The sequence below is a fragment of the Phacochoerus africanus genome, chromosome 8 (assembly GCF_016906955.1).
Source record: "Phacochoerus africanus isolate WHEZ1 chromosome 8, ROS_Pafr_v1, whole genome shotgun sequence".
Classification (NCBI taxonomy): domain Eukaryota; kingdom Metazoa; phylum Chordata; class Mammalia; order Artiodactyla; family Suidae; genus Phacochoerus; species Phacochoerus africanus.
The window spans coordinates 31,422,875-31,444,241 of NC_062551.1; the positions used below are offsets into that span (position 1 = coordinate 31,422,875).

Genomic DNA, 21,367 nt, shown 5'->3' on the forward strand with positions numbered 1-21,367 from the left:
CATACAGCTTCTGATGTTTCTGCCAGATTAACTGGTGATCTTTTTGCTGGTACTAAATGCTGTTGGAACACTACTGTTTCTAATTTTTAGCGGCTGATACAATGTATGGTTGTGCCTATTTCATCATGCTAATTTTTTTTCCGGGTAGTACATGTTTTTAATATTACGAGACACACACACACACATGCACACACACATATACACTCACATATATGTATATGTGTGTATATGTTTGGTATATATAATTTGACCAGACATAGAAATATATTTGTTCTTTATTAAAATATAAAAATGTAAGGGAAGATGCTTTACTTTAGTATTTCAGGTACATATTTTATTTGGATTTCATTTAAACCTAGGTAACTCTACCTTTGATAAAATTAACCTGAAACATTGATATATCGGATCTATGCATTTTTTTTAAGGTTCCATATGTGAAATGAGAACATTGATAGAAGAAACAGATGTCCTATTTATAGAAACTTCTAGAATTCCATTTATTTTTAAGGTCATGTTATTTTGAATGCAATAAAAAGTCAAACTGTAAAATAAATACACACTTTTGTTCTTTTGAAAGCTATGCCTCCCAGAAAAGTATCTCCTTTGGAATAAAACCTCAGACTAGCTGGGAGCAACATTAAGGGCAATTTTCAATAACAAGTTTCTTTTCCATTTATTTCATCATCAGTATGAAACCAGATTTTGTAAATTTCTGCTTTCTTCACTGAGTTTTAAATAAGTAGAAGGGCCAAAGCTGCTGATAATTATTCAGTCATATCATGCTTCACAGATAATAGTTTTCTGCTGAAATGCAGATCAAGATCAGTTTTTCCAAAACCTGGCTATCACCTGGGGAACATTATGAAACTATGAATTCCTGGGCCCCAGGATCTTCGTTTTTAACCTGGGACCAGTGTTTCATTTAGGCTAGCATTTGGGAACCACTCACCTAAACAAATGTTTACCATTTCCCTACTGTATGCCATTTAGTTATTGTCCGACTGGTTCCTCCGGTATCCTGGGTCTGATCATTAGTTGATTTTAACGATAGTTTAAACTGCTACACTTTTATTGAGGAATAATCATTCTATCCAAATCATTCTTATGAAAATGTTCTTATTTGGGTTTTCAACCCAATCTTGTGTTACAAGTGAAACTGTTCTCAACCTATTGCTCTTTGCTTTATAGGCAAAAATTGCATTATCATTGCTTCTTAGTATCAAAATCACCATCTTGTAGTTCAACACGCTTCATTTTGTGGCCAGTATTTTGTAAATATGTTATTATCACAGACTCTTTAAAAGATTCAGATTCTAGAATTAAAGATCAGGTGGAGAGTTCTTTTTTCTGTATTAAGAGGGTTTATTCGTGGGAGAGATGGTTTTGTCCAATGTCTACTGCTGAGGTTTGGAATTGTGGATTCCTCTGGAGTATGTACAGTATCTGAATTCCTTTACTAGTCCCACAAAAGCTGCACACTGCCAACTTCTCTGACTTTAGAGCTCTAAATTAAGGCCAGTTCCTTTGCTCATCCCACAAACTCTTTCATGTTCCCTAACCGCAGCCTGAGAAAGGCGCCTTGGTTTCAACAGCAGCAGACCAGCATATGTTTACTTAATTCCTAAGACATGATGACAGTGGTCTCTGTGCCACTAAAAGCTTTTCTCTTTATTATTTTCGGTTGAAGCTGATTTCCAAGCTTTCCTTGCGTGTCACGTGTGTTTTGCAGTGCCTTCAGCGCTGCCCAGGAGGAGCAATGGAAGCTGAAGGAACAGCAGCTGAAAGTACAGATTGCTCAACTCGAGACTGCTTTAAAATCTGATTTAACAGACAAAACTGAAATCCTTGACAGACTAAAAACTGAAAGAGGTACAAATAGAATGACTACTGACTTATTCGTTTCAGACATGCATGTTATTCCTTGTTATTCATTGATATGATAAGTACTTACTGTGGTGCCTGCTGTTTTGCCAGACACCTTACTACGGGAGACATAGCCTGGATTAATAGCCACCCACTTTAATGAGTTGACTGATTGCTCAAAATTTTAAATTTCCCTTTACTCCGCTTACAGTATATGCCAAAGGAATTATTTTTTCTCAGCTTTATTCTTGTTTAGGTTGTCTTCAATTTGTTTAATTTTCCTAAATTTATTCAAAAGTCAGCAGGTGTTTATTGAGCATCTGTATGTGCTAGGCACTGTTCTAAGTTCTGGGGATTCAGCAATGGATAAAACAAAAACCTGGTCCTCATGCAGCATAAATTTGATAGGGAGAAACTGACAGTAATTAAATAAATATGTGATACATTAGGTGATGGCAAGTGCATTGGGGGATAAAAAGGCAGTGTAAGACAGCAGAGGGTGGCAGAAGTCTTGCTTGGCTGTTTTTGACCTAGCAAACAAGGAAGATCTAATACTGAGATGCCTAATTCTACTCTGTGACAGAGAACTTAAACACAGAAGCCTTGTCAAGATGTCCCTGCTAAAATAATAATCATTAATAAGTTTCATGTCATGAGTCCCAGATCTCACCCTTCTTGTCTGATAGGAGTAAAATAGTTATAATTAAAGTAGATGCCTGCTTTCCTATATTATACACACATATACACACGAATGCACAACCAGGAAAGTGAATTATTTGCTTCAAGTGTTGTGTCTGTTTGTTCATCCACTAGATAAACCCAGTGATGTGGTAATACTCTGCTCCTTTTGAAAATTCATAATTCAGTTGCATGAGAATATTTAAAAGTTTAAAGCAGTCTCATTTAAAAAAAATTCACATCTAGTCAGTACTCTGTGTATGGATTTAGATCACAAAGCCATATTTCATTAACTCTAAGAAAGATTTTTTTCCATTTTAATATGTCTGAAATTACGAAGCATCTCACAGTGATAACATTTTAAAAATTATGGTCTTGACTTTTCTTAACATTTTTAAGAGGTCTAAAGTTGGAGCACATCATAATCAATGGAGTCAATTTCAATGAAATATGTGTTCAGTATTTATTTACCAAGTGGTTAATTTTGACAGATGGTTTATAAATTTTTCTCTAGATGATTGTGACTAGAATAAAATGGTGACATGATTTCTGACTGGATGGATATTTTAAAGTTTTTATTTCAAAGATAACATAATTCCAGATTTTAATGTATAGTATTGAATAGCTAACAGAATGCTTTGTTTAGTAGTTGCTCAATAAATTATTCGACTGAAGTCAAAGTGCTCTTTATTTCCTTTCTTTTCTTTCTAGAGGAAAGAGAACTGAAATTAGCCTCTCTTGTTTCTGTGCTTTCTCTACTTCCCTAGATATCAAGAATTCCAAAAGTCTTATCTTTACACATTTGTATTAATCTCTGGAAAGTCTGTCCTCTTATGAGGATAGAATCTTGATGGTCTCTTCTTTAAACACCTGTTTATTGCTGCTGAATTAATTCTGGGGGTTCTTTTTAAGTTATTAAAACTACAGTTGCTAAGTTATTTTAATGCAACTAGTCTATTAGTCTATTCCTCTTTTTCTTTTTTTTTTTTTAACTGGTTCTTATGTCTTTTTCAGATTTTTTTGAATAATGAAAATAACTCAAAAAAGAGTCCAGTAAACAAAAAAACCTCAAAAATCACCTAATCCAATAACCCTCAAGATAATTACTATTAATGCTTTTATGTGTGTCCTTCCAGAGTTGTTTCTATGTGTATACATATAATTTTACAACGTGTTTTTCTGTTTACTATATTAAGAAATCGTTTCTTGAGTTATAAATATAAATCCACATCGTCATCGTTTATAACAGCCGACATAGTTTTCCAGTGTGAGGATGTACCATAGATTATTTAGCAATCTTGTATTGATGAATTTTTAAATAACTTCAGTTTTTTCAAGTATCGTGAACGTTTCTACACAAATCTTTACACATTTGTCCAATTATTTTCTTAAGAAAAATTGCTAAAACTGAATCTTTATTTTTTAAAGCAACCATTACTTTAGTTATTTTTGCTTCAATACCTAAAATTTACAGGCGTCATAATTTAAGTTTCTGTATCTTTGTGAAAATGTTACAATAGATTATAAGAAAATTAGCACAGCCTTTAACCAGTTTTTCCAAGGGAATACTAAACAAAAAATTGAAACTATCTATTTAAGGAAACCTTTTACTATTTAGAAAGTTCCTTTTTGTATTACAGATTTCGAAATTGTTTAATTTTACTTTGAAGCCTCTTCACACATTAGCTTTTTTATGTATCAAGTGTTCTCTGCCAGAAGATGTTTCCCCGGCTTCTTGTAGTCATTCATCTAACTGGCAAATTATTTTTAGAGAATACTCACCTCTTTATTCAAGGTACAAATTAGTTTCAGATTGTGTGAATGTGCGGGAAGGATATGTAAATGCAGTTTGCATTTGGTTAATGCTTAAATTAACTGCATGTGTTTAAGGGCTTGCCTTTGAAAGTTCCTTTCTATCTTTAGCTGAAATGCATAATTCAGCATAATGCATATGGTTATATTGATCACAGCTGAAGATATTAGCACAAAGGAGCTCTGAAAATTGTTTAGTTGAATTGTTCTCTGCACTCTGCTTATTAATGCTGTGCTTGAAGAACATAATTTTAAAAGAGTGAAATGTTATCTCATTTGAATAAAATGCTGTTTAGCTTAACCTGATTTTTGTCAAATCATAAGGTAAGGAGTTATTTTTCATCTTGTACAGGGATGCTTTGATTTTTCATATTATAATTCAGCAAGTCATTTTCCTCTTTGAACTGTAATGTCTCTGTACTTTTTAAAGACCCAGGAATTATATCCCCCAATAAGCAGTTTAAGAAAAATATAGTATGTAATTCTACATAAAATTCAGCAGAGAGAAAGTTACTGGTATTCAGTAATATCTTCTCCCATTAATAAGGTATTTTTCTACTAATAAAGTCCTAGTTTCAAAAAATATCAGTGAAATGGGGACATAGTTGTTAAAACAAAAAAATCAGTAAAGGAAGAAACATTTGAATAAGTTTGTTTTTACCAGTAGCATATTCGTCTTAGGACCCTGCTCTGAAAAACTGAAAGAATAGAAAAACAAGCATGTAGAAATAATAATCAAAATACATTGCATCTGGATGAAAGTGAGCACTCACGTCCTGACCGTTTAGGTCCCCCTCAGAACTCCTGAAAGTTTCACTGGCCAGAGAAGGAATTTATATTACCCTCAGGACCTTGGTTCTACATCTTTCAGACTATATTTACCTTCTTTTCATCACTTAATCATTCTATCTAGATGTTGTTTTAATCTAATCAACATAAAACAGGATTTCACTTTCTTTGTCTTTTCTCTAACCAAAAAAGCAAATGTATCTCAGGAGGATACATATTCATTATTAATCCTAATTTAATTCAGAGACAAACATTTGACCTTTACCTTCAAAATGTCCAAGTATTGTTCACACTTGGAAATTCTTCCATTCAGTTCACTGAATGTTAGCAATCTATACTCTGATAACTTTAACCTTTCACCAATAAGAAAAATATTTGTATGTTTGATATGAAAATGGCTGTACATACGTTAGGTTTTTTTTTTTTACCTTTTAGTTTGCCAGAAAATATGTGATATTAAAAATATACAAATTTAGTCCATTTCTTCTCAACCATGTGATTTACACTTTTTACTTACACGTAGCCTTTATGGCTTCGGAACACAAAGCATTATAAATGTCAGAAACATGTTTTTGTATAAAACGCAGGGTGCAAACATATAAAGACTTCTGGCAAATGTGTTGATTTCCTTTTCTTTAAGAAAACAAAAATGTACAACTTGAATTGAGGACTCTTAATAATCATAAATCTTTGTGAGCAGGGTGAAATTAGTGGAGACATTTTGGATGATGTGGTTGAAAACTAGTCCACTGGGAGCCCACAGAGAAGAATCCTTGACCACCCCAATGAACTCTAGTGAAGGGTACCCATAAGAATATGGGACTAAAGAATAGATTTATTAGCTAGCTATTATGCTTTTCTTAAGCATGTTGAATGCAGAGAGTGAAAAATTAGTCTCTATGGACTTGCCGTCTTCTGTAGCTCTTCTCTATACTCTGCGTCTGGGTCATGGCAAATGAGCATATAGGCAAACGTGACCTATATCCATTCTTTACTGATAGCTCTGGGTCCATATCCTAATTAATGGCATAAACTCAATGAACAAAAAGCACACGTGAATTACCATTGATACTGCCATGCACTGGTTGAGAATCCATTTCTCTTACCTTAACAGATTTATTAAAAGTGGGGTTGATTAAAGTTATGGATCCAGAATTATTAACAGAAATTATCTTGTTTCAGTAAAAAGACTTTATGCCAAATTGGGAAAAGACAATTCAAGGAACTCAATTAAAAAAACATTAAAAGACAAAATTTTTTTTTCCACATGCCTTTCAGGACCCTTACTAAGTAAGTAAAAGAAATCATAGACTTAGAAACATATTTTCTTAGGTATTTTAGGTAGAATGTTCCTTTGAAGTCCCAGAGCCACAATTTCCTCATATTAATACTGTGAACCTAAGTCTTAAGTTTTTGATAAGCAAGCGAATCATATGGTAGACACATGATAGTGTTCCTTTGTTCCTCTTTCCCCTGCTGCCTTTGTCTAGGTGCTAGCTCAATTTCCTCTCTGGCCAGAACAATACTAGATGGAGCTGGGTGTGTATCGTGAATTAAGTTAATCTAAAATGTATTCTTATACCTCAGTCTCACTTACCTTTCTAATTGGTGTCGACTTTATTTTTAAGACCAACATGAGAAAATCATTCAAGAAAATAGAGAACTACAGTTACAGTACCTGGAACAAAAGCAACAACTTGATGAACTTAAAAACCGCATGAAGTTTTACAACCAGGTGAACTATTTTCTTATTTAGGAAATGAAACTCCCAATTTTTATCTAAATATTTTGTACATAAAGAAAACACTATACCCCAAAGCAAAAACTACCAATATGTGACTTAGTTTATTAATTCATGTGGCGGCCGATGTTCCATAGTTGGAATGTCTCTAGTACTTTCCATTAATATCTCATTGTGAGCTTTTACTTACTCTGTCTCTTGCAGGAGAGTAATATTAATGCTGATGAATTGAGTGAGGCTCTCCTGCTTATAAAGGTAACTTTCTGAACTTCACCATGAATTTCATGTCTGCATATAACTGTTTCAGCATAATAATGACCCTGATCTATAACCTTTATACTTGGAGAATGAATTATTCAGGAAAGTGGTCAGGTGACATTTAGTTACAGTATATACATATTTCATAATGACATCAAAATTACATTAAAGTAGACCTCAAAAAACTCTTATTTAAAGCACTTTCTCCACCTGTAACAAACATGTTACTTTTATATGCCCCACCATAAAACTAATCAACAATTTTCTGTCCTGAGAGACCTTGGTGCCCCTATTATCTTAAGTAAAATATTGAATTATATATGTCACGAGAAGGGTATTTTTCAATTCTAGGATATTCTGTTATAAGACACAAAAACATTTCTTTTAGATCTTCACAGTGTAGATTTTTATCAAATGTAGAAATAGAAATAAATGTACATGATTCTTTTTTATTTCATGAGGTAATAAACTTTTTTGTTTCTCTGTTTTTATTCCAAATGTCTATCCAAATATGTATTCTGTATTAGGACTGCTTTATTCCTGATGGAAAATGGAAATATATCTGTTTTCAATTAATGATTGTTCCTTGCTATATCCATATTAATTCACATTTAGAAACATTTATTTTAGAAACTCTTATTTTGGCAATAAAACATGTTTTTGTTTTAGGATCAAAAATCACAAAAAAATGGAGACCTTTCTTTTTTGGAGAAAGTAGACAATAAAATTTATAATAAAGATCTAGAACGCTCCATGAAAGAGCTGCAAGCAACTCACGCTGAAACAGTGCAAGAACTTGAAAAGACAAGAAACATGCTAATTATGCAACATAAAATTAATAAAGACTATCAGGTAATATAATACGCTAAATTCAGAGGGTAGGTTTCCTATAATATTCTACCGATGATTTACATTTCTAAGCAGCATTATGTGTTATCATCTGTTATAATCTATTATCATGTTACCGTAAGCCTGGAATTTAACCTTATAGCTAGATGCTTAGAATGAATAGTTTAAAAACAAATCATCTTTTTAAATCCCTGGTTTTAGAGAACAAATTGTGGCAATGAATTCCCCCTTTACTAGCATGAACTCATTCAGCGACTGGGTTAAAGTTCTCCTGATGTCCTGCCGCAACCACATGTGATATTAGCTTTTAACAAATGGGAATATCACCTCCTTAAAAAGAAATCCAGAGTTTTGTGGATTTTACTTCTGACTTACGAACTTTGCCAAGCATAATTTTCTAAACTATAAGCTCTTTGAAGTCAGGAAACAACGGTTTATAGCTCCTGGCATCCCTGGGATCTAGAAAATGCTTGAATCATAGTTGCTTTAAAGAATGAAAATGGAACTAATCAGTCTTAAGTACTGAAACTTACCTCTATTTTTGTAGATGGAAGTTGAGGCAGTGACCCAGAAGATGGAAAATTTGCAGCAAGATTATGAACTCAAAGTGGAACAGTATGTTCATCTTCTTGATATCAGGGCTGCACGCATCCAGAAACTAGAAGGTACAACGTGCCCAATTCTTTGTCCACAGTAACTGGAGGAGTGGATTTTTGTAACAGTTGAGAATGTCATCCAGATATACACTCATCATTTCTTTTTGCTCTTTTTCCCCCCAATTTATTAACTAAAATAGTAATTTACCAGAAAGGCTGTTTTTATCTGATACTTTTCTACTCAAACGTTTTCACTAATTTTCCCTACTGCTTTTTTAATTCGGTATTGCAGGCAAGATTTCAGAGTACTTCATTAAGTACCAGAGAATAAATTTAACCACCTCATTTCTAATTTCTAAGTAAACCATGTATCTCAGCCCAATAGGTCTGGTTGCTCTTTGTGAGATTTCTCCTGCTCAGACCCATCACCAGGCCTTTGTCGGCTCCTTTCTACTCTGACTCTAGGATATACCCTCTCTCCTTCAGAGTCTAACCAAATGCACGCCCATGCCAGGAAGCCGGCTCTGATTGCTCCTGGCCATCCCTCTACTTTAAATGCCCTTACAGTGGTTTTTCAGACTTTAGCAAGCCTGAAAATTACATGGGGAACTTGTTTCAAGGGTGGCTTCCTAGCCGCCCAGCTAGCTCAGTCGGTAGAGCACGAGACTCTTAAGTGTGGCTTCCTAGGCCCTGCCCCTGGAGATCTTGGGGCCTGTGATTCTGTATATTTAGAAATAATTCCAAACAATTCAGATGCAGGTGCAAAACTCTACTCTGAAAAACCGTATCCCAGCACTTACCACTTTTACTCTCGTGTACTCAAACAGCATGTTTAGAGATTGTATTATGTATGTGTTCCTCACTATTGGAGTCTTGCATATTCTCCAAGACTACACTGTAAGTTCTGCAATGCTGAGTGCTTTGTCTCTCTTTCATGCTTTCTGCCACACAGTGCCTAAATTCTGTGATCTGTGCCAGCAGTAATTTTTCACTCTTAAAAATCACTGAGCATCCAAAAGTTTTTTGTATTTATATGGGTTATATTTATGATAGTTATATTAGAAATTAAAAACGAGAAATTTAAAACCTGTAAGTCATGCTAAAATAATATTAATAATTTAATAACACTAATGAAATGATACTATAAACATGTTAGCATAAATTGCAATCTTTATTTTTTAAAATAGTTTTGACCTCACAGACCTCTAGAACCACTTCAAGGACCCTCAGAGGTTCCCAGACCACACTTTGAGAACCACTGCTCTCAGGAGATGTGTTCAATAAATATCTTTATCTGACTGAACGGGATTTTCCAGAGTCCTAAAGAGCTGTGTGTTCCTTTTATTTTAAGTAGTACTCAATAAACATTTGCTTAATGAAATTTTCCAGAAAAACAAGAAGATCACATAGTTTGAGATTTTCATTCCTTTCAAGTCTAAGTCTTTACCAATATATTTTATCTGTCTCCTAAATTCATTGATTCATTCCATAAACATGCTCAAGTTCCTAACGCATCCCAAGCCAAGTGCTAGTCAGTGAGAATACAAATAGGAAAAGAATCTCAGACAACACCCTCCAGGAACTCATAAGATGTGAACCAGTAAGTAGACAGTTATACTTTACTGTGAAGAGTGTGAAGCTAGGAAAATGCAAAAGCCAAGGAAACACTGAGGAGAGAGTGCCTGTTCATACCTGAAGATTCAGGTAAGACTCCACCCAATAGGTTTGGAGTCCTTAAAGATGACAGAATTCACCACTAAGTAAAAGCAGTGGAAGGCATTCCAGGCAGTAGATGAGGCAGTGCCCTCAACATGAAGCACTGCCATTCATTTGACAAACTGCGTGTGGATCCATCATCTCTTTGGACCTCAGGATTAGTAAAGGGAGGAAAACCTGGAGATAAGCCTGAAAAGAACCAAATCCAAAAGGCCCTGTTTGCCACCCCGATGAGCTTACACCTTATTAACCTAGAGAAGCACCAAGGAAATTTTAAATGAGGGAGTAGCACATCCAAAATTATGTTTTGGAGATTATGCTATAGATACTGAGAAGAATGAGTCAAAGTCAAAGGAAACAGTTTGGGTTCCATTAATAATCTATGTAATAAAAGCTGGGGGGTGCTAAGTAAGATAGAATCAGTGGATGTAAAAAAGATGGGGACAGGTTTGATAAAGACTTCGGAAATAGTTTTAGTTGTAGTATCTAGCTTAGGCAACTGGATGAATGCTAACAGCATCACTTGAAATTCAAAGTACAGAAAAAACAAGAAGAGAATATGAGCCATTCAGCTTTGGGTATACGAATTTGATGTGCCTAGGGGATATCTAGATAGAGGACTCAGCAAGGTATATGGGCCTGGAATTCAAGAAAGAAATCTGAATTAAAAATAGGAATAGGGAGTTCCTGTGTGGCTCAGTGGTTAACGAATCTGACTAGGAACCATGAGGTTGCAGGTTCGATCCCTGGCCTTGCTCAGTAGGTTAAGGATCCAGCATTGCTGTGAGCTGTGGTGTAGGTTGCAGATGTGGCTCAGATCCTGCATTGCTGTGGCTCTGGCGTAGGCCAGCGGCTACAGCTCTGATTAGACCCCCTAGCCTGGGAACCTCCATTTGCCGCGGGTGTGGCCCTAGAAAAGGAGAAAAGACCCCCCCCCCCAAAAAAAAGAAATAGAAATAGGAGAGTCTTCAGTATATTGATAGAAACATAAGTCATAAAAGAGGATAAGGGAGTTCCCATCGTGGTGCAGCAGAAACAAACCCAACTAGTACCCATGAGGATGTGGGTTTAATCCCTGGACTCGCTCAGTGGGCAAAGGTTCCAGCATTGCCATGAGCTGTGGTGTAGGTCACAGACGCGGCTCAGATCTGGTGTGGCTGTGGCGTAGGCTGCCAACTGTAGCTCCAGTTTGACCACTAGCCTGGGAACTTCCATATGCTATGGATGCGGCCCTAAAAAAAACAACAACTAAATAAACAAAATAAAAGATGATAAGATTACCCATGAGAATATGTAGACTAAAAAGAGGATAAAAACAGAACCCCAGCAAACTAGCAGAAAAAGAGAAGCCCTCAAAGAATGAGAAGAGAGGTAGGCGGAGAAGTAGAGGAGACAATGATGTGGAAGCCAAGGTAGGACGGAAGTTCACAGAAGAGGAAGTGGTCACACTATCAAGTCAGCAAAGAATGCAAGTAACGCAAGGACCAAAGTCCATTCCATCTAGTAATCAGTTGGTTATTGGTGACCTTTTCTGGAATACTTTTTCTTTTTTTTTTTTTTTAGGGCAGCACCTGCGGCATATGGAAGTTCCCAGGCTAGGGTTTGAATTGGAGCCACAGCTGCCAGCCTACATGACAGCCACAGTAACACCAGATCCTTAACCCAGTGAGCAAGGCCAGGGATCAAACCAGCATCCTCATGGATACTAGTCGGGTTCGTTAACCATTGAGCCAGGACAGGAACTCCTTTTGTGGAGTACTTTCATGAGAAAAGTAAATCAGATGCTTTTTGCAGGAGTCTGAGAAGTGTCAGGTAGATAAGGAATTGGAGACACAGTACATTAAGCTTTTTAGAGATTTGAATGTAACATGGGAAATGTGTATCTAGAAAGAGATATATCTTTTTTTATTTTTATTTTTTTAAGGGCTGCACCTGCAGCATACAGAAGTTTCCAGGCTAGGGGTTAAATCAGAGCCGCAGCTGCCAGCCTACAGCACAGCCATAGCAACACCAGGTACAAGCCGAATCTGCAGCCTACACCGCAGCTCACGGCAATGCTGGATCCCACTGAGCAGGGCCAGGTATCGAACCTGCAACCTCATGGATACTAGTTGGGTTCATTACCATTGAACCATAACAGGAACTCCAAGATAAATCTTTTTATTTTATTTTTTCATCGAAGTATAGTTGATTTATAGTAGACTAGTTTCAGGTATATAGCATAGTGATTCAGTATTTTTGCAGTTTGTTTTCTATATCTGTGAATCTGTTTCTGTTTGGCCTAAATATTTGTCTTATTTTTAGATTCCACATATAAGTTATATTATACACTATTTGTTTTTCTCTGACTTATTTCACTAAGAGTAAAATTATATATGTCTATCCATGTTGCTACACATGGCAGAATTTCATTCTTTTGTATGGCTGAGAAATATTCCTCTGCGTGTGAGTGTGTCTTTGTGTCTGTACATAACACATCTTCTGTATCCATTCATCAATGGAGGGGTAATTGGGTGGCGTCCATGTCTTGGCTGTTGTAAATAGTGTAAATAGTGGCTGTCAACATTGGGATGCATATATCTTTTCAAATTTTATTTACATATATTCTACCCCAGAGTAGAACTGCTGGATCATATGGTAGTTTTATTTTTAACTTTTTGAGGACCTTCCAAAATGTTTTTTATAGTGGCTGCACCAATTTACATTCCTACCAACAGTGTACGGAGGTTCCCTTTTCTACATTTTAGACTTTTAAAAAAATATTTTATTAAATTATAGTTGATTTACAATGTTCTATCATTTTCTGCTGTATAGCAAAGTGACTCAGCCATACCTAGTTGTGTGTGTGTGTGTGTGTGTGTGTGTGTGTGTGTGTGTATTCTTTTTCTCATATTATCTTCCATCATGTGCTGTCGCAAGTGATTGGATATAGTTCCCTGTGCTATACAGCAGGATGTCCTTGTTCATCCATTCTAAATGTAATAGTTTGTATCTAATAACCCCAAACTCCCAGTATTTGTAGACTTTTTGATGATAGCCTTTCTGACAGGTATGAGGTGATGTCTCGTTTTGATTTGCATTTCTCTAATAATCAGCAGTGTTGAACATCTTTTCATGTGCCTGTTAGCATCTAAATGTTTTCTTTGGAGAAATACCTGTTCAGGTCTTCTGCCTGGTTTTTCAATATTGAGTTGTATGAGCTGTTTATATTTTTTGGATATTAACCCTTTATAGGTTGTATCATTTGCAGACATTTTTTCAACCATTCAGTAGTTTATCTTTTCATTTTATCGATGGTTTCCTTTGCTGTCCAAAAGCTTTTAATTTTAATTAGCTTAAATTTTCTTATTTTGGCTTTTATTTCTTTTGCTTTAGGAGGCAGCTCCAAAAAAATACTAATGTGCTTTATGCCTATGTTCTTTTCTAGGAGTTTTATGGTTTCTGGTCTTACATTTAGGTCTTTAAACCATTTTGAGTTTATTTTTGTATGTGTATGAGGAAATGTTCTAATCTAGAAAGAGACATGTCTTTTTAAAAAGCAGCTTTATAATAAACATACTTTAAACTGCACATATTTAAAATGTACAGTTTGGTGAGTTTTGGCCTATGTATATGCATCTGAAACCACCACCATAATCAAGATAATAGACATATTCCTAATCCCCTCAAAGTAGAAAAGTATATATTTTAATAAGCTGAAGGGAAGAAGCCAGTGGAAAGAGAAATTGACGTCATGGGAGAGAAGATAATAGAGCAGAGGCAAGTGAGCGGATGGGATCTAAATGTTTACCTCAGCCTTTCATTCATAAAGGCCGTTTTCTTCTCTTTCCTTTTCACTGGTAGAGCCTGTATTACCCCTTAAGTTGTAATTTTGTTGTTTTAATAAGTGATATAAAAGTAAATGATGAGTTTCTTTATAAGACAGCATTATCTACAGAAAAAAATGTGCAGTCATAGAATTTAAGATTGAATCTATTCACCAAAAGCACTCAGACTTCCCACCACTTCGAAAGGTGGTTTGTATCTTTATATGTCAGTATTTAAAAACCTCTAAACTGTGTGTCTTCTCTTGCAGCCCAATTAAAGGATATTGCCTATGGCACCAAGCAGTATAAATTCAAACCAGAAATCATGCCAGAAGACTCCGTTGATGCATTTGATGAAACCATTCACTTAGAACGAGGCGAAAATCTATTTGAAATCCATATCAACAAAGTAACCTTTTCTTCTGAAGTTTTACAGGCATCTGGAGAAAAAGAGCCTGTCACTTTCTGTACCTATGCTTTCTATGATTTTGAACTACAGACAACTCCCATTGTGCGGGGCCATCACCCAGAATATAACTTTACTTCTCAGTATCTTGTTCAAGTTAATGACTTATTCTTACAATACATTCAGAAAAATACTATCACTCTCGAGGTCCACCAAGCTTACAGCACAGATTATGAAACAATTGCAGCATGTCAGTTGAGATTCCATGAAATTCTAGAAAAAAGCGGTCGAATATTTTGTACAGCAAGTTTGGTTGGTGAGTACAGTCTTAGAAACTTAGGATGTTTGAATCCCTGATGGGTTTATATATTGACACGGCATTCCACATTAGTATCTTATCTTACAGATTCAAGGTGCCTTTAGGGTAAGGACAGTGTTCTCAGACTTAGCTGCCCACAATTAATTGGACTGTCTTAAATGTCATTGATAATGTCAGTACAATGGCTGTTAATTTTTTAAAGGCTTATTAATGCAGATGTTCCTTCACCATACTGATAGCTTTGTTTGATTAAACACTAATTATGGTACATTTAGCAATTTTGTAAAAGAGCTTATCATGTTATTCCTATTACTAGGCACTAGGAAATGCTGTGATCAGTGGTAAATAAGACAGACAAAGCCCATACCCCCATATGCTTACCTTCCGGAGGGGAAGACAGGCTGTAAAACAAATATATATGTCATCAGATATGTAGAACAATGGGCAGGACAAGAGGCTAAAGAGAGAGATAGAAGATTTCTAATTCAGTTAAGGGCTTCCCTGAGGGGTGGCGTTGGTAAAGACCCGAATAAAAATCCATGCTAGGATCCAGAAGAAGGATGTTTCAGGCAGAGGAAACAGCACCTACTAAGGCCAAAGGGAGGAACAGCAAGAAGGCCAGTGGCTAGAGCAGAGATGGTCTTAAAGCCATCGGATCACACTGTAGAACCTTGCAGATCATCATGAGGAGTCTGGACTTCTCTTTTTCTCTGAATGATGCAAATCATTGGACGGTTTTGAGGAGGGAAGTAACGTGATCACACGTAGGTTTTTAGAGAAACCATCCTGGGTGCAATGGGAATAGCCTGTAAGGACCCTGAGGGAAAATAGGACCATTATCAGGCATAATCTGTGGAAAGATGATGGTGGCTTGGATTAGATGGTAATGAAAGTGATGATAGGAAGTGGTTATATTTGATGTATATTTGATTAACTCTTACTTAAAGATTTGCTCATCAGTGAAATGTAGGATAATGAGGAAAACTGAGGCAGTGAAAATTTCTGGTGTGAACAACTAGGAGATCAGTGAGGCCATTTATTGAGATAGACCTGGGAAAGGAACAAATTTGAGGGAGAAAACTAAGAATTGTGTTTGAACAAGTTAAGGCTGACCTTACAGCCAAGTGGAAACATCACCTAAGCAGTTGGGTATACTAGTGTGAATGTCAGGGAGAGAACTACAAAAGTGGGAGTTATTAGCACACAGAATATATTTTGAGCCTTGGGCCTAGATAATATCATATAGAGAGTGAACGTGCATCAAGAAGAGAAGGTGGCCAAGGCCTGAGCCTTGGGAAACTCCAAAATCTAGAGTTCAGGGGAAAGAGAAAGAGCCAACCAAGAAAACTGAGGAGTGGCCCGTGAGGTGGGAGATAAACCAAGAGTATACAGTGTCCTCGAGGCCAAATGAAGAACCCTTTTCAAGAAGGAAGGAGGGTGACCTAGGTTCTAGGGAGGGATTTTATTTTATTGATTGTGTAGATAATATAGTCGCATGGTTCAAAAAGCACAGGAATGTATACCATAAAATGTCTTATCTCTCCCCCTGTCCCCCACCCACCTTGGGTCCCCTCCCCAAAGGCCACCAAGTCTTCCAAAGAAATTTTATGCATATACAAGCAAATATATGTGTGTGTCAATATTCTTCTTTTAGGACTTTTTTTAATGATGTTAGATTTGAATCATGTTTACATGTTGATGAGCATGATCTACTGGCGAGAAAGAAATTGATGAAGTAGAAGAGGATGGGGTAATAGCTTTAATAATATGGTGTATTCAAGAAAGTAGATGTATATGAATATCCTCTATCCAACACATACTGAGTACCCATTGTGTACCAGTCCCCCTGGTAGGGATGTATCCATGGAAACTTGGCCCCTGCCCTCAAGTGTGGTAGAGAAATAGACTGGTGAACAGACCGTGATGCCAGAGCAGTCAGTGCCCGAATGAGGACATAGTCTTCCTTTCTGTGAAGGAAGCACAGAGCCTGTGAGTCTCCTGGAAGCCATAGAGGAAATGGTCACAGAGGGGGATGAAGAGCTGCCTGAACCCTAAGGAGTGCTGAGGCTCTGCCGGGCCAACATGCCAGAGTATACGTTTGGCATAGCTCTGGTGTTTTTCCCTCTACTTGTGGCACAGTAGAAAAATAGGAAGGTGCCAAAGATTCCTTGAAAGTTAAAGTATAAGATGGAACATCACATTTATAATTTTGAGGTTTCGTATTGTATCTTATCGGACTACATTGAGTGCAACTTGTTAAATTTTTGAAAAGTAGCATCAGAAAGGATCTATGGAGTATCTGGTTCAGTGTTGAGCTTTTTCTTTATGTTTCAGAAGGATTGAAATAGTATAAACTGGACTACCTCAAGTCATAGTTTGACATAGTTCTTTAATAATATTTAACATCCACAGTGGAACTCATACTTGCAGAAGTAACTTTATTTTCTTTATCTCTGTTATTTGCCAATCACACGTCATTTGTGTGAGTCATATACTATTTGACTCAATATAAAATTTATAGTTTTAATGCATTATACCATTGATGTGTTTTTTTGCTGGTATATATTTTGACTTATGGGACTGCTTTAACAGTGAGTTATGTATTGGTTTGTAGGAACTAAAGGAGACATCCCAAATTTTGGGACAGTGGAATACTGGTTCCGATTAAGAGTTCCCATGGATCAAGCAATTAGACTTTATCGAGAACGGGCAAAGGCTTTGGGATATATAACATCAAATTTTAAGGGGCCAGAGAAAATGCAATGGGTAAGCTTGTTTGACTTTAAGACTCTTTCATGACACAGAAATTGTACAGTATTTCTTTATGTCATCATGCTTTAAACTGAAATCATTTTTTTCACAACCATCAAGTGGCTTTTTTAAACTTTTTATTCTGAAATAATCATAGACTTAAAGGAAGTAGCAAAAATAGTAAGAGGTCCTATGTAGCTTTCCCAGTTTCTCCCAATTGTAGTATTTTATGTAACTATAGCACAGTATCAAAACCAGGAAATTGACATTGGTACAGTACTATTAACTAAGCTTTTGTAAGTTTTTATGTGCTTTTATCCTGCATGTGTGTGTGTGTGTAGGAAGAAGCAAGGAGCTATGCAGACTTATCATGTGTACATAGCCGTATAACTACCACCACAATCAAGGTGTAGAATTGGTTTCTCACCACAAAGGAACTCCCTTGTGCTCTCTAGGACACTTTTGAAACAGAACTGCAGTGCTATTATTATTCACCAAGTGACTTTCCTTACACTTTCTACTGTTAAGGAAATGAATAGCAATTTTTGGACTTTCAGTTATTCTCCTTCTTTCCAACTTCTTCCCAGCTGTTTCAAAAACTTTTAGATTTCTGAAATGCAAAGTGAAATATAAAATGAATATTCTTTTGCTATGAATTGAAAGTTTAAATGCAATTCCTCAGAGCAGCATTTTCCAAACTATGTCTCATGGAGTCTGAATAGCCATATTTCCAAATGAGTTTCATGATCCAATAAATGCAGAAAACACTGGATTGAGCAAAATTAAATAGGATCCTTGACGTTAGGACTTCTCATGTCTAACATTAATCTCAAGAGGAAGTATAAAGTGTACACTTATGTTAAGTAACAAAGGGATGGAATAGAGTAGAAACATTTTGGAATGTCTGCTCAAGTTATCATTCCCTTTTTTTGTTTAGAACTTCCCTCTCTACTAATCCACATGGCTGGGCTCCCAGTGGCCAGCTTTGCATTTGGCGATCTTGTTCTTTCCCACTCCACCCAATTATAATCAGCAATTCTGCAATATCTACCTGCCCACAACTGAGCCAGTCAAATTCTGCTTTCCGAGATCAAGAGAAAGGAAGACTTTCCATGCCTGGAACGTGTAAAGTTGAGTTTTTATGGGATAGCTATCTTCTACCATGTTAAACAGCAGAGGAAAGAAAATGGGACTGGAAAGAAAATAATAAGCGAGCATACAGAGAAAAATGAAAACTAGATGGAGAGTAAATTCTGGTGGTTTTACAGCCCTTTTACCTTCCTATAAACCAACCATATTTCTGCTATCAAGTTCTAAGAAATAACCCTATAGCCTTATATTAAAGTCTCTTTTCATTGTATCTGCTGGGTGGAATTAGTTTCTATAACTTTGACTTAAAGAACCATGACTAATATAGCATTGATTCCCAACTAAAGAATGGCACCTGTTTTGCAGAGATCATCTTTCTGGACTAGTATTCTACAGAACACACTTTGGGAAATGCTGCTATGGAAAAGGGAATTCGAAATAGAGAAACTACAGTGTTAACTTAGTTTTGTAGTTTAAAGGTTTTTAGCCTCCCAGTTGATGGCTTGAATGAGTCGTTTACTGTTGGAATTTCTGATTTTGTGAGTGGACTTAGAAAGAGACGCGGTAGGGGTATTTTGTAAATCATTCCACTCAGCCTTCTGCAGCCTTCTGCAGCCGGATGCCCTCGGGAAAGCAGCATCGTGATTCCCTCCCTAGACTTCCCATCTCCACACCACCAGATGTCTCCACCAAGGAGACTATGACTACAGTTCTAGTTGTCCTTCTCCAGTAAGCTTCTCTAGAATCAGAGGTTCCAGATGGTTAATCCAGATTCAGAAATGCAGTGAAAGAAGGGTTCCTCTGTGGAGGAAAAAAAAAAAAAACCCTAACACCACATGGCATGGCACTGCATTCTTTGTCCCAGATTGCATCAGCTATGGTAGGCTTAGCAGTTAGTGCAGTTGTTGGCTAGAATACTTATATACTTACTGGCTACCTGAGTAACAGTTCCAAAAGAGCCATAAAGTAGTTTCTGACACTGCCTGATAACTCTCTTTGCTTATCGCTGTTCTGAAATGTCTTCCCAAATCAAGGTTTTACCCCTCCAAGTTTTGTCTCTCACTCTGTTCTCCTGTTCTTATAGCAGTTAGACTTTGATAAGCTAATTGCCTTAGTCTCAGGTATCTGCTTCCCCAGATCCCATTGGTTCAGGATGAGGGCCAACCCAAATATAACAGAAACATTTCTGTGGGTGGGTACCGTCGAATTATTTAGATTCTCACTTAAGAATGGGATATGGGATGGAGTTCCCATCTTGGCTCAGTGGTTAACGAATCCAACTAGGAACCATGAGGTCTGGGTTCGATCCCTGGCCTCACTCAGTGGGTTAAGGATCTGGCGTTGCCGTGAGCTGTGGTGTAGGTGGCAGACGCGGCTCGGATCCTGTGTTGCTGTGGCTCTGGCATAGGCGAGCGGCTATAGCTCTGATTAGACCCCTAGCCTGGGAACCTCCATGTGCCATGGGTGCGGCCCCAAAAAGACAAAAGACAAAAAAAAAAAAAAAAGGATATGATCAGAATAAATGGAATGATTGAAGGATTAGCTCTTAATACATTTGTGAAATGGGGACATTTGTCTTTGAACCCATCTGCTCACTTTACTTGCTAATTATTAGATTGCATTAAAGATCATCAGATTAACTATTTTTTTGGCTTTATTGGTTTTAATAGCAATCTGTACATGTATGCTCAATCTTCTGTGTTTGCTGCTAATAGCAGTTGTGACTCATGTTCCAGAGAATATTGGTTTTGAATATGAGTCAAGAATCTTACTGATATTGGGGAAATAACTATTGAAAAGTTTTTAAAAATTGAAAAAAAAAGAATCTTTTACTGAGAAGTTCACTGTGAAGTGAAAATATGCAGCTTTTTGTCCATTTACAAAATTATTTTGTTTGGGGGTTGGCAGCTGCTGTTTTTCTTTTCATTGTGCTATTACTGTAATATAAAATATGTATGTTTTCACAGTTAAGTCAGCAAGCGCCCAACCCTGCTCAGCTCAGTTCTACTGATTCCACAGATGGCAACTTAAATGAACTTCACATTACAATAAAATGTTGCAACCACCTGCAGTCCCGAGAAAGCCACCTTCAGCCACACCCATATGTTGTGTACAAGTTTTTTGACTTTGCAGACCATGATACAGCCATCATTCCCAGTAGCAATGATCCACAGTTCGATGATCATATGTGTTTCCCAGTGCCAATGAATATGGATTTGGATCGATATCTTAAGTCAGAGACTCTGAGTTTTTATGTATTCGATGATAGTGATACCCAGGAGAATATCTACATAGGAAAAGTCAGTGTGCCACTGATTTCACTGGCACATGACAGGTGCATTTCAGGTAAGCCTGTTTCTTGAATCGATTAAATTGAAAAAAAAAACAAAACAAAACCAAAACACCCTAAATTATACCTCAGTGTTCGAGATATGATCTGTTTATAACTAACCTTCCTAGCCTTCTCAGATAATCTTAAACTTTGGGCCTACAATATTATATATATATTTTTATTTTCTTCATAGTTATTCTAGAGATTATAACATGCACTTCAACTTGCCACAATCAACTCAAATTTAAAACTAATATCTTTATTAAAATTTAGAAGCTCTGTTCCAATATAATTCCATTCCTTCCCTCCTCCTTTGTGATACTGTTGTCATATATGAGCATGTAGTATGACTGTATATGTTA

General features: G+C 36.5%; 1 protein-coding gene across 3 annotated transcripts in view; it reads left to right on the forward strand.

Moving 5' to 3' along the window:
* Nucleotides 1–21,367, forward strand: part of RPGRIP1L (RPGRIP1 like) — a 96,240-nt gene that overhangs the window by 32,346 nt on the left and 42,527 nt on the right. For all 3 annotated transcript variants that reach the window (XR_007136258.1, XM_047789789.1, XM_047789790.1), the window contains exons 10-17: nt 1,730–1,869; nt 6,771–6,877; nt 7,088–7,138; nt 7,811–7,993; nt 8,538–8,655; nt 14,378–14,830; nt 17,448–17,599; nt 20,641–21,019. Coding sequence is in view for 2 of the 3 variants with exons in the window: in XM_047789789.1 (XP_047645745.1) it covers nt 1,730–1,869; nt 6,771–6,877; nt 7,088–7,138; nt 7,811–7,993; nt 8,538–8,655; nt 14,378–14,830; nt 17,448–17,599; nt 20,641–21,019 (1,583 nt within the window). In the remaining variant the exon portion in view is untranslated. The remainder of the gene's footprint in view (nt 1–1,729; nt 1,870–6,770; nt 6,878–7,087; nt 7,139–7,810; nt 7,994–8,537; nt 8,656–14,377; nt 14,831–17,447; nt 17,600–20,640; nt 21,020–21,367) is intronic.